The sequence below is a fragment of the Erpetoichthys calabaricus genome, chromosome 5 (genome assembly GCF_900747795.2).
Source record: "Erpetoichthys calabaricus chromosome 5, fErpCal1.3, whole genome shotgun sequence".
Taxonomy (NCBI): Eukaryota; Metazoa; Chordata; class Cladistia; order Polypteriformes; family Polypteridae; genus Erpetoichthys; species Erpetoichthys calabaricus.
The window spans coordinates 143659913-143674309 of NC_041398.2; the positions used below are offsets into that span (position 1 = coordinate 143659913).

Sequence of the window (14397 nt, forward strand, 5' to 3'; positions counted from 1 at the left end):
AGCTAACCTTTACCAGTATCATAAGTTACACCGGCTGTTACAGACTGAAATGAAATTTATGTTGTTATTCTTGGCTAACTAGAAAGATTACAATATGCAAGCTTTCGAGGCAACTCAGGCCCCTTCTTCAGGCAAGATGATCTTGCCTGAAGAAGGGGCCTGAGTTGCCTCGAAAGCTTGCATATTGTAATCTTTCTAGTTAGCCAATAAAAGGTGTCATTTTGCTTGGCTTTTCTCTACATTCATAATGGCTAACACGGTACAACACCCTAGTACTGTTGTTATTCTAAAATTGTAAGAATAAGAACAGTTCATTTCTCGAAGTGGAGCCGTGCGGGATCGAACTCGCCACCCTCTGATCCCCAGTCAGGAGCTGATACCATTACGCCACCGCGGCAGTAGTAGTAAGAGTGTCATTGTGGCATGCTAACGCGGCTTTTTTTTTTGTGCAGTTGTATTTTTGAAGAAAAGCGCACGTGTTCTCTTATTTGTACCTTTTGTAAAAGTGTTTCTTTGATATATGGACTTCAGGCTTCATACGTTATATAGTTTATGCCTACATTTTGTCATTTACTATTAGAATATGAAAAACGTTTCTGTTTTAAAAATGTGTTTGCACAGACTACTATACTGTAGAAACGGAACACACATGAAATGCGTGTATTCCAAATAACGCTCGAATTATTTCCACTGTAAAACTCCACTTCAATCCCAAATAATCAAATCAAGGCAAGGCATGAGCTAGGAGTTCATTCTAAGTCGGTGGGGGGATGGAATAGCTGGCTGCTAGTAGCTTTTGTTTATCATCACATTTAGATGACAAAAGACTCTGGCGGAGATGTGCAAACGGCTTTAAGACGCGATTTAAGGTGGGACGGATTTACGAGTTTTTTCGTAGGCTCTGGTAATTCTAGTGTTAATAAATCCAGTTTGGTCTTGTGATATTATAGAAGGGAGCACTTTCTCCATCCTAGCTAGGACTTTGGAGAGTATCTTAACATCATTATTCAGAAGTGAAATTGGTCTGTATGATGCACATTGTAATAAGTCCTTATTTTGTTTAAGAAAGACGGTAATTAATGCTTGCTGAAAAGTTTGAGATACAATTTTTTTTGTCTCTAGTTTCTGTAAATATTGCTAATAGAAGAGGGAGCTAGCTGAGTTGAGAATTTCTTATACAATTTGGCAAGGTAGCCATCAGGGCCTACTGCTTTCCCACTCTGAAGTGAGTAGCATCTAGTAATTCTGATAGTGCCAGAGGTTTGTCCAATTCCTCTGCACTGAGAATATCTAGTTGTGGTATGTGTAATGCATCCAGAAATGCATTAGATTGTGTCTTGTCTTCTTTTAAACTCAGTAGAATATAAGGACTTATAGTAGTCTCTAAATGTGTGCATTATATTTTTATGGTCAATGATTTTGTCTCCGTTTGTGTTGGTGATTACTGGGATTGCATTGTGAACTTCTTGCTTGTGGATTTGTTGAGCTAAGACCTGATTAGCTTTCTTTCCATGTTCATAATAATGATGTCTTGATTTAAAAATTAGTTGTTCGGTTTCTTTAGTTGTTAAGAGATTGAGTTCTGAATGCAGAGCCTGCCTCTTCCTATGAAGCGCCTCACTTGGACACCTGGCATGTTTTTGATCTACAGTGAAACCTTGGTTTGCGAGCATAGTTCGTTCCAGAAACGTGCTTGTAGTCCAAAGCACTCGTATATCAAAGTGAATTTCCCCATAAGAAATAATGGAAACTCAGATGATTTGTTCCACAACCCAAAACTATTCATATAAAAATGATTAAAACAATATATTACAATTAAATATAAAGTAAAAATACATAAAACAAATTAACCTGCACTTTACCTTTGAAAAGAATCATGGCTGGTGTGAGTGAGTTTCTAAACTCTTGTGGGATTCCACCCAACGGGATGACACGCGGAAGAGCGTCCCAAAGCAATCTCAGTCTCCCAGCGCTGTAGCAGTTCGCCGTAAAAGCGAATCCGAAAAGATCGCGGACATGCTATAAGCGCCTGCCACCGATGGGTGATACAAGGAACAAGGAACATTATAAATGTGCAGGGCCCTGCCTGACTGCTGTGTCTGTTTCAAGCTGAATAAAGCTGATGTTGCTAAAGTATTGAGACTCAGCTTTGTGTTTTAGTGTGCAAGACAGGGACTCGCACATCACATCACATCACACACACACACACACACACACACACACACGAGCGCACGCGAGCGAGCACACAGTCACAATGCTAATGCTGTAGTAAACGGATGTAGTACGGATGTTTACTATGAGTGAGGCACGCCGACTCAGATGGAAAATAGGAGACGATTGCCCACAATCCCGCAGCAAGAGAGAGAAGAACCATCAGCTCAGTTGTGATCACATGACGCTCAGCAAACAAAGATTATACATACTACTCGTACTGCAAGACCTCGCTCATTTATCAAGTCAAAATTTATGAAAAATTTTTACTCGTCTTGCAAAACACTCGTAAACCAAGTTACTCGCAAACTGAGGTTCCACTGTATTCTAGTAGTTTCGCTAATTAGCTGTGATACCTTCTTGATTTCCAGTTTGTTTCTGTGGGAAAGATATGAGATAATCTGTCCTCTTAAGAAGGCCTTCAGGGTTTCCCAGAGTATTCCTGCAGGAACCTCCGAGGATGTATTTGTCTCTAAAAAGAGATATTGATTTGTTTTGATATAAATTCTGTACAGTTCTCGTCTGCTAATGAAAGTGGATTAAGACGCCATCTGCAATATGAGTATATGGGGAGTAATGATTTTAGCCCCATAATCAATGGTCAGAAATAACAATAAGCGTCATACTGACAAGATTTAACCATCAGCAAGAAATATTTATCTACAAGGAAATGATCAATTCTTGAGTAGCAATGATGCACTGGTGAGTAGAAGGAATATGCTCTTGAGTTTGGGTTTAGGAATCTCCAGGGGTCTGATAAGTTATGGTCAGTTGCAAACTGTGTAATTGTCTTTGCAGTGTTAGAATGTCATCGTCCCTGTGGCAGGAGACCTATCTAGGTCTGGATTTAAAACGCAAAGTCCCCAGCCAATATAATTTTACCAGTAACGGAATACACTTGACTTGTTCATTCCTAGTTTTCATACTCTTTCTCTGTACGTTTAGCATTCGTTTGCTCAGAGGTTGATGTGCTTGCTGCTTCCTGAGCAGCTCTTCTTTACTCCACCCTAGCAAACCACTGCTTCTCCTTTCGTCGACATCTTTTCCCGTTAAAACTGATTAAGTTAGTTTATGTGTTGCAGTTACTTAGTACGTTTTCTTTAATTTTTCACTTAATCTGGCACTTAAATCTTCAATCTGCCTCAAGAATGATTAGCGAAGGTGGTAGGGAATGAGAACGGCGCCCGTACGCATGTGCCACACGGCCGCCCTGCTGCGCGCTGCCGAGAGTTGATTCTACAATAAAATAAAATAAAAAGAGTAATAAAGTCATCACCCAGAAAGCGGATAGTAGATGTCACATAGCATATGTGTACCAAATTTCAAGTCAGTAGGTGAAACAGTTTGCGAGCTACAGGTGATTTAAAATCCAGGACAGACAAACGAACAGCCACGGTAGCGTATTATAGAAGAAGATGAGTGTTTACATTAGGAATGGATGCAAATACATTCTGCATGAATTCCATATCATTGACATTGGGTGCATAAATATTTATCAAAATCACTTTGCAGTTAAATAAATTACCCATGACAATCGCGGTACTCCCTTCAGGATCATATACTACATCTGATACTACAAATGAGACTGTTCTATGTATAAGAATTCCCACACCTCTAGTTTTCTTTGTAAAGCTGGAATGGAACATTTGGCCAGTCCAGTCTTTGTGCAGCTGAGACTGGTCCTTGCTTAATAAGTGGGTCTCCTTTAAAAATACTATTTTTAGCATTTAGACCTTTTAGGTGAGAGAATACTTTTTCTCTTTAATTCGTGATTCAGGCCTTTAGCATTCCAGCTCACAAAGTTAACTGTCCGGTCTTGGAGACATTGCTTCTGAACTTTTGTTGTCATTTTGTAGTCTTAATTGAAGATAAACAGCTATGACCTTAATTTCCAATTTTCCCAGGAGTTACTGCCATGAAGTCTATTGTTACATTGGCACTTATAATTATAAGGATTAAAAGGATAGATTAAAGATAGCGTGCTCTCTTTCTCCTCCCACCCTCGTCCCACTGCCCCCCTTTTGCCTCCCCAAGTTTCAATTTTATTAAGATTTTACTGTAATATATAACTTTCGTTATTAAAAGAACTAGTCTTGTGCATCACTTTGAATATTAAAACATTTGACCATATAGAATATGCTAGTTATTTTATAATTAAAGGGGCATGGTGCTTTTACAGCAATGTTCATAATTTGACTTATTTTAAATTTTCAGGTCTGTGTTCGAGGGCCCTGTGTGTTTAAAGGTTACCTTAATGACCCGGAGAAAACTGCCGAAGCTCTTGATAAAGATGGTTGGCTTCACACTGGGGACATTGGGAAGTGGTTGCCAGTAAGACATTGACAACTAATTGTCTTTTTACGCTTTTTGTAATTATTTTCCACATTGCTTGATTGTAAAATATAATGTTTTTCATTTTCTGTTAATGAAGCAGTAGACCAGAAAGGGCACCTTTCAAAAATTAGTTTTTTATATTACTTTATTAAATTATCTTTCTAAAACTGATATCTTACTCTTGACCCAAAAATCTGTTCTTACAGACATGGACTAATTTGTTGGTACCCTTACAGCTAATTGGAAAAAGTGCTACATGTCACCTGAAAGTCATTAAATGAAAAGCAATTGTCCCATGTATTCCTGCATGCCCCCCTCCTTGAACCGCCACCTTATCGTGGTGGAGGGGTTTGCGTTTCCCAATAATCCTAGGAGCTCTGTTGTCTGGGGCTTTATGCCCCTGGTAGGGCCACCCAAGGCAAACTGGTCCTAGGTGAGGGACGAGACAAAGTGCGGTTCAGCAGACCTTCTATGATGAATAAAAAATTTGGATGACGTTTTCCCTCGCCAGGATGCGGGTCATCAGGGCCCCCCTCTGGAGCCAGGCCTGGAGGTGGGGCTCGATGGGGGGTGTATGGTGGCCGGGCTTGCACCCATGGGGCTCGGCTGGGCACAGCCCGAAGAGGCAACGTGGGTCCCCTTTCCCATGGGCTCACCACCTATGGGAGGGGCCAAGGAGGTCGGGTGCTGTGTGAGTTGGGTGGTGGCCGAAGACGGGGACCTTGGCGGTCCGATCCTCGGCTACAGAAGCTGGCTCTTGGGACATGGAATGTCACCTCCCTGAAGGGGAAGGAGCCTGAGCTTGTGCGCGAGGTCGAGGTCGAGAGGTTCCGGCTAGATATAGTCGGGCTCACCTTGACGCATGGCTTGGACTCTGGAATCAGTCTCCTTGAGAGGGGCTGGACTCTCTACCACTCTGGAGTTGCCCCCAGTAAGAGGTGCTGAGTGGGTGTGGGCATACTTATTGCCCCCCGACTTGGAGCCTGCACATTGGGGTTTACCCCGGTGGACGAGAGGGTAGCCTCCCTCCACCTTCGGGTGGGGAGACGGGTCCTAACTGTTGTTTGTGCATATGCACCGAACAGCAGTTTGGAGTACCCTCCCTTTTTGGAGTCCCTGGAGGGGGTGCTAGAGGGCATACCATCTGGGGACTCCCTCGTACTGCTGGGAGACTTCAATGCTCACATGGGGAATGACAGTGAAACCTGGAAGGGCGTGATTGGGAGGAATGCCCCCCCCACCCCGATCTGAACCCGAGCGGTGTTTTGTTATTGGACTTCTGTTCTCGTCACGGATTGTCCATAACGAACACCATGTTCAAGCACAGGAGTGTTCATATGTGCACTAGGCACCAGGACACCCTAGGCCTCAGTTCGATGATTGACCTTGTGGTCGTGTCGTCGGACTTGCGGCCACATATCTTGGACACTCGGGTGAAGAGAGGGGCGGAGCTGTCGACTGATCATCACCTAGTGGTGAGTTGGCTTCGATGGTGGGGGAGGATGCCGGTCAGACCTGGTAGGCCCAAACGTGTTGTGAGGGTCTGCTGGGAGATCGTCTGGCAGTCCCCTGTCAGAAGCAGCTTCAACTCCCACCTCCAGCAAAACTTCAGCCACGTTCCGTGGGAGGTGGGGGACATTGAGTCTGAATGGGCCATGTTCCGTGCCTCTATTGTTGAGGCGGCTGACCGGAGCTGTGGCCGTAAGGTGGTCGGTGCCTGTTGTGGCGGCAATCCCGAACCCGTTGGTGGACACTGGCGGTGAGGGATGCCGTCGAGCTGAAGGAGTCCTACCGGACCTTTTTGTCTTGTGGGACTCTAGAGGCAGCTAATAGGTACCGGCAGGCCAAGCGGAATGCGGCATCGGTGGTTGCTGAGGCAAAAACTCGGGCATGGGAGGAGTTTGGGGAGGCCATGGAGAACGACTTTCGGACGGCTTCGAGGAGATTCTGGTCCACCGTCCGGCGTCTCAGGAGGGGGAAGCAGTGCAGTGTCAACACTGTATATGGTGGGGATGGTGCGCTGCTGACCTCGACTCGGGACGTTGTGGGTCGGTGGGGGGGAGTATTTCGAAGACCTCCTCAATCCCACTAACATGCCTTCCAATGAGGAAGCAGTGCCTGGGGACTCAGAGGTGGGCTCCCCCATCTCTGGGACTGAGGTCACCGAGATGGTCAAAAAACTCCTTGGTGGCAGGGCCCTGGGGGTGGATGAGATACGCCCGGAGTTCCTCAAGGCTCTGGATGTTGTAGGACTGTCTTGGTTGTCCATGCGATGTTGCAGAGACGTGTCATCAGGGACAGTGCCTCTGGATTGGCAGACCGGGGTGGTAGTCCCCCTCTTTAAGAAGGGGGACCGGAGGGTGTGTTCCAACTACAGAGGGATCACAGTCCTCAGCCTCCCTGGAAAAGTCTATTCGGGGGTTCTGGAGAGGAGGGTCCATTGGGGAGTCAAACCTCGGATTCAGGAGGAACAGTGTAGTTTTCATCCTGGTCGCAGAACAGTGGACCAGCTCTACACCCTTGGCAGAGTCCTGGATGGTGCATGGGAGTTTGCCCAACCAGTCTACATGTGTTTTGTGGGCTTGGAAAAGGCGTTCGACCGTGTCCCTCGGGGAATCCTGTGGGAGGTGCTCCGGGAGTATGTGGTACCGGAACCCCTGATAAGGGTTGTTCGGTCCCTGTACAACCGGTGTCAGAGCTTGGTCCGCATTGCTGGCAGTAAGTCGAACCCGTTTCCAGTGAGAGTTGGACTCCGCCAGGGCTGACCTTTGTCACTGATTCTGTTCATAACTTTTATGGACAGAATTTCTAGGCGCAGCCAGGGTGTTGAGGGGGTCTGGTTTGGTGGACTCAGGATTGGGTCACTGCTTTTTGCAGATGATGTTGTCCTGTTTGCTTCATCAGGCTGTGATCTTCAGCTCTTTCTGAATCGGTTCGCAGCTGAGTGTGAAGCAGCTGGGATGGGAATCAGCACCTTCAAATCCGAGACCATGGTCCTCAGCTGGAAAAGGGTGGAGTTCCCTGTCAGGGTGGGAGGCGAGATCATGCCCCAAGTGGAGGAGTTCAAGTATCTCGGGGTCTTGTGCACGAGTGAGGGAAGAATGGAGCGTGAGATTGACAGGCGGATCTGTGTGGCGTCCGCAGTGATGCGGGCTCTGCATCGGTCTGTCGTCGTGAGAAAGGAGCTGAGCCGTAAGGCAAAGCTCTCAATTTACCAGTCGATCTATGTTCCTACCCTCACCTATGGTCATGAGCTATGGATAGTGACCGAAAGAATGAGATCACGAATACAAGTGGCTGAAATGAGTTTCCTCCGCAGGGTGTCTGGGCTTTCCCTTAAAGACAGGGTGAGAAGCTCAGTCATTCGGGAGGGGCTCAGAGTAGAGTCGCTGCTCCTCTGCATCATGAGGTGGCTCGGGCATCTGATCAGGATGCCTCCTGGATGCCTCCCTGGTGAGGTTTTCTGGGCACGTCCAACTGGGAGGAGGCCCCGGGGAAGACCCAGGACACGCTGGAGGAACTATGTCTCCCGGTTGGCCTGGGAACGCCTCGGGATTCTCCCGGAAGAGCTAGAAGAAGTGGCCGGGGAGAGGGAAGTCTGGGCATCTCTGCTCAAGCTGCTGCCCCCGCGACCCGACCTCTGATAAGTGGAAGAGGATGGATGGATACCTGCGTGCCTTTGCTATGTAAAGCGTAAAGCGAGTGTGATAAGATATAAAGTACTGCTTATTCTATGAAGATATTCTAAAGTGGCCTGCACACATTTGTTGGTACCCATAGAAAAGATCATAATTTATTGGTTAGAGTGATTTTTCAAACTAGTGGTTTTCTTTAATTAGAATCACACATGTCTCAAATTGTGCAATTAGTCATTCAGCCTATTTAAGAAAAGTAGTCCTTCTGCTGTTTGGTATCATTGTGTGTCTCACACTGAACATGGACTAGGTCAAGCAAAGGAGAAAGTTGCCTGGAGTGATCAGAATGATATTTGTAGACAAACACGTTAAATGCAAATCCCGTAAAACCATTTCCAAGCAGCTTGATGTTCCTTTAAATCTTCTTAAGAATTGTAAGGTCCATGGGACTGTAGCCAACCCCAGAATGGACAGTAGCATAGCAAGAATAGCACACAAAAGGCCAAGGAGAACTTACAAAGAGATAGAATTAACTCCGAGGTCAGTGTCTGAACACACCATCTGTCGCTTTTTGAATGACAGTGGGCTTAATGGAAGACCACCCAACTTCACAGTTGAAAGAAAAGCATAAAAAAGCCAGATTGGAATTTGCTAAAATGCATTTTGACAAGCCACAATGCTTCAGGGAGAATGTTCTTTGGACACATGAGACAAAACTGGAGCTTTTTGGCAAATCGCATCAGCTCTGTGTCCACAGATTGAAAAAATCAAAGTTTCAAAGAAAACAACACCATACCTACATGGTGGAGGAGGCTTGGTTGCTTTGGGCTGCTTTTTTGCATCTCGCACGGGGTGCCTTGAGTCTGGAAGGAAATATACTGCCCAGTGACAGAAAGCTCTGTTTTAGTCACAGGTCATGATCCTTCAACAAAATAATGACCCAAAACACACAATTAATAGCACCCAAGAATATCTAAGAACAAAACATTAGACTGTTCTGAAGTGGCCTTCTATGAATCCTGATTTCAATCCTATTGAACATCTATGGAAAGAACTGAACCATGTAGTCTGGAGAAGGCACCCTTCAAACCTGACACAGCTGGAGCAGTTTGCTCAGAAAAGTGGGCCAAAGTAACTGTTGACAGGTGCAGAAGTGTCATTGAGAGCTACAGGAATCACTTGTTTGTAGTGATTGCATCTAAAGGTTGCTAAACAAAATATTAGGTTTTAAGGGTCCCGTCATTTTTGTCCATGCCATTTTCATGTGTGTTTTATTATTTGAACTCTAAAGCAAATCTAATTTTTGTGAAATATGGAATAAACAATGATGGGTGCCAGTTATTTTTGTCAGTTTCCAATTATTTCAGAGACAAATGTAGGTTCTTCATTTTTTTGTGGAGTGGTACCAAGAAATTTGTCACTTCTTTAAAGTGTTGAACAATTTTCAATTTAATGAAGCAAAGGAATTTTTACAATGTTTTTTTCATATAAGATCAACCAGGTTCCCTTTTGGGGTATTTATCAACATTTACATTATATTTTAATTGTAGAATTTAGAAATACTGTAGTATAGGGACATTGCATCAAGATTCACCCAGTTTTGGAAAAAAAAGTTTTTGCTGCATATTTTCAAACAAATTGAAACCTTGCTCTTTCATTTTTTAGTTGACCGATGGACAAAAATAACTTAAAATCCCTAACCTCTTCCCCCACTAGTGCCCTTTAAAAAAATTGCCATTTTTAGCATTTAGAAACCTTTGCAAGTTTCATGTTTTTTATTTAACCATGCAGTATACCATTACTTGAACCTCCATGGAATGATAGATTTCTCCATAGAAATGTGAAGTCACATCAGTAGAAATTGAGATCTTATTTTAAAAAAGAATTCTAAACTTGTTTTTGCTCACTATCCTTGCATTTAAACAAAATTCCATAAGTGCCAACACTTGCATTTTACCCACTTCTTTATTTTTGGTCTTTATATATTTCTGGAACATCCTAAGGCTCTGTAGTAAAAGAATCAAAATTTCCAGAACCTGACAAAAGTCTATTTTAGACGAGACTACATTACTAAAACTGTTGTCTCCACAATGTTCACTTGCAAAATACAATTTAACATTCACACATACCTTAGACAAAAGCTGCACGAAGCTGCATCCTCACAAGCACATACAAATTGAGACAACAAAATGTTATGGATGACAGTAGCAGGACCGTGAATTTGTATCTCTGCCCCAGCAGTACTTCATTATGCACAGGTATGGCAGAAGTGTCTGTCTTTTTTCTATTTTGCATCTGTTTCCTTACTACATGAGGAGTTAAGCCTATGCTAAATGAATCTTTGGTCATGGTGGACCAAGAGTCTAAGCAAACGGAAATTAAGAAAATTACTGTAGCTTTTATTTTTATTCTAGGGTCTTGCATGTGCTTATCAACTTGTAATACGACACTGCCCTATGGCACCATGATTAATGAGTATATCAACCTTACCTTGTAACTTGTGTTTTCCTCATCTGAAAAATCTCAATACTTTTCACAATGTCTACTGTTAAGAAATAAAATATTAAGTTATTAATATTATTTCAATTTTTCAAATTAGAATAATCAAAATGATGCCAAATATACCAAAGCATAACATAAAATTATCATATATTGTAATACATAATCCTGTCTGTGAAGGACTGAATAATTGTAATTATATTTTTTACAGAATGGAACACTGAAGATTATTGACAGGAAAAAGCACATATTTAAATTAGCCCAAGGAGAATACATAGCCCCAGAGAAAATTGAGAATATTTACTTGCGAAGTGAGCCTGTTGCCCAGATATTTGTCCATGGAGACAGCCTACAGGTGAGAACTTTTTTGAATGTTTCAGTGTATGTGTTTTGAACCATAACTACACTAGTTTTAACTTTGCTGTTTGTTGTACTTTACCTTCTGTGATTTAAATTTCATATAATTTGTAACTACTACAATCTTGTAAACATAGAAAATGTTTACAGATAAACAACCATCTTAAAGGTCTTTATTCTGTAGCAAAGAGTAGAACATGCTGCAATATTTTATCCATTCTTTTGTACTGAGCAGAGAGTGAAAAATATTTTTTAAACTACAGGTTAATCATATTTACCCACTTCTCAAACAAGATTTAAAAATAATGTTTTGATTAAATATAGGAAGCTAACTAATCAACATTTTCTATGGTTTCTTTTCAATCATTGCTAGCTAGTTAGATGAAGATTTTTTTTGCGTAAAACGTTCTCCTGCTTACTTTAGCCTGGAGTATTTTCATAACCTGGTGCTCATGCTAGCTGTTTTATTAGCTTCATTCAGTAGCTTGACTGGATCAGTTTAGTTAGAGTTCAGGTCATGTTACTATATGTTTTAAAAGTAGTATAACTGTATTATTTGCAGAATTAGAAAGTTGTGTATGATGTCAAAGCCACAAGCAAATGATAAATGCTAGCATTCAATTGAATGAAAGTTTAAGTATTCCAGAAGCCACATTCTTTCAGGATTTTAACTCTAAGATCACATCTAATGCTATATTAAATCATATGTAGACAGTTTTTGTTGCCATTTAATATGTTAATGGTCATGTGGGTTTGTATACACCGTTTGAATATGGTATAACTTGGCTTATTTAAGCTTTCTTGCTAGTGCTTAACACCTAATTTTTCAGGAGACCTGCAAAGCTATAGCTTTCTACCGCCTCTAGATAACTTTGTCCTCATCTAGTTAATTATCTAGCTGTCCATAGTGTATTTAAAACATAGATCATTTTATCTGTTACACATGACTTTTATATGTACATCGAACTTTCCTTACTATAACTAGTTAATAGTGTGTAATAATTTTTCATTTGAGTTTTTACTTCTGTAATAGCCATTTGCTGGTTATTTTAGTATATGTTTGCCTATATATTAGTGCATAGTCTATGGGAGGTTTTTACAACCCCCACAAGTTGAATTGAATTGGTATATTGTAACTATTTCTAGCCTCTCTGACTATAGATTAGCCTCATGTTAGTGCCCTGCCTTGCCGTGTGTAAGGCATGGAGGGCACATGGTTATAAACCGTGCCTTACATGCCCAATATTATGAAAATTAACATGCTTTATTGAACGTGCTGTGCCGTACGTTTAGAGCGTACTGAAGGCAAAGTAAAGCACCTTTAAGTATAGAAACAACTGAAGTTTGACAATAAAAGCTTAAGTTTAGAGAAGAGGCAGTTTTTCCAATTTTTTTGCCTTTTATTCTACATGTGTAACAACCTTTTTTCTTTATTCTTGTGTGGACTGTTTGCTTTGAATTTTCACTAAATCTTTTAAAACGAACGTTTGGACTGAGATTTCTTCCAGGTACGCATTTGACCTGTGCTTGATTCTGCCTTACTCACCAGCAGCTACAACTTCTATATACAGCCATGTGAAAAAGAAAGTACACCCTGTTACAGTTCTATGGTTTTACGTATCAGGACATAATAAAAAAATATTCTGGTCCTTGGCAGATTCTAAATTTATTTAAATCTAACATCAGGTGTAAAACAACACACAACAGATTCTACCTTGTCATTTATTTAACAAATATGAAGCCAAAATGGAGAAGCAATGTGTGAAGAACTGAGTACATATACAGTACATAAATAGCTAGTAGAACTACCTTTAGCAGCAACAACTTGAAGTAATTGTTTTTTGTATGACTTTTTCAGTCTCTTACATCATTTTGGAGGATTTTTAGCGCACTCTTCTTTATAGTGTTGCTTCAATGTACATTGAAGTTTACCACCATTCGTTTATATGCAGCTCTTTTAAGGTCCCACCACAGCATTTGACTCAGGTTGAGGTCTGGACTTTGACTGGGCCGTTGCAACAACTTGATTCTTTTCTTTTTCAGGCATTCTGTTGTAGATTTTCTGATGTGCTTGGGATCATTGTCCTGTTGTATGACTCAATTTTGTCAACTTTAGCTGTTAGACAGATGACCTCACATTTGAGTCTAAAATATTTTGGTGTACAAAGCAGTTCATGGTCGTCTCAGTGATTGCAAAGTGCCCAGGTTCTGTGTGGCTGTAGAACAAGCCCAATTCATCACCCCCTCCACCACCGTTCTTGACATTTGGTATGAGGCATTTGTGCTGATATGTTGTGTTTGGTTTTCACCAAACCTTGCACTGTGCATTATGGCCAAACATCTCCACTTTGGCTTTGTCTATACAAAGGACATTGTTCAAGAAGTTCTGTACTTTGTTCACATGCAACTTTGCAAACCTAAGCCATGCTGTCATGTTGTGTTTAGAGAGAAGAAACTTTCTCCAGGTACCCCTTCCAAACAAGCCATATTTGTTCAGTCTTTTTCTAATTGTACTGTCATGAACTTTAACATTTAAAATGCTAATTGAGATCTGTAGAGTCTGAAATGTAGCTCTGAGGTTTTTTGCCATTTCTCTGAACACTGCACTGTTTGACCTTGGAGTGAAATTCCTGGGATCTTCCTGGGAAGATCGATAACTGTCTTGAATGTTATCCACTTGTGAATAATCTTTTTCACTGTAGAGTAGAATTATGAACTAATTGATGGTTAGCAAAAATTGTGTTACACACACTGGAATGCTCCAGACCAGCAAACTGCTTTTATGGAGGTGGTCACACTTGCTAATGATCAATTAATCAAGTGCATATGATTACATTTATCATAAAAAATTCTGTGTTAGTGTTTGCATATCATTCTGTTAGTGTTTGGATATCAGTGGTTTTGTACTTCTGGAACAATGACTATGGTAGGCAGTTAAGGTGTGAAAAATGTGAGTGGAAGGTAGGTAGTAATGTTGGAGCATGTAGGGGCCAAATCAAAACCTTGCCTAGTGCACCAAAAAAAGCTAACACTGGCCCTAGTCATGGTTATGAATTTTCAAATCTTACCCAGTATATCCTTTATATGAGCTCAGTAGAATACTGAAATTGAATTAATTAAAAATTGTATGCCAATTACAAACAGCATAATGATTTCACATTCTTGCATATACTTCTGCTTGATTTTTGCCATTACTGTATATTTGTTTGCCATGACTGTATATACTTGCGGATAAGTCGGGACTAGATTTTACCATATAATTTCTGGTATGTTATAATGTCAGTCGTATAAGTTGAATGCAGAAAACTCACACTATTTGTCCAAGAGATTATAATATGCTAACGCCCACCTGAGAGAGTAA

The 14397-nt window shown here is 41.5% G+C and overlaps 1 protein-coding gene across 5 annotated transcripts in view; it reads left to right on the forward strand.

Moving 5' to 3' along the window:
• The window catches only part of acsl1a (acyl-CoA synthetase long chain family member 1a), a 279599-nt gene that overhangs the window by 241363 nt on the left and 23839 nt on the right, over positions 1–14397 (forward strand). For all 5 annotated transcript variants that reach the window (XM_051928437.1, XM_051928438.1, XM_051928440.1 and 2 more), the window contains exons 17-18: positions 4426–4542; positions 10891–11034. In XM_051928437.1, coding sequence (XP_051784397.1) covers positions 4426–4542; positions 10891–11034 — 261 coding nt within the window. The remainder of the gene's footprint in view (positions 1–4425; positions 4543–10890; positions 11035–14397) is intronic.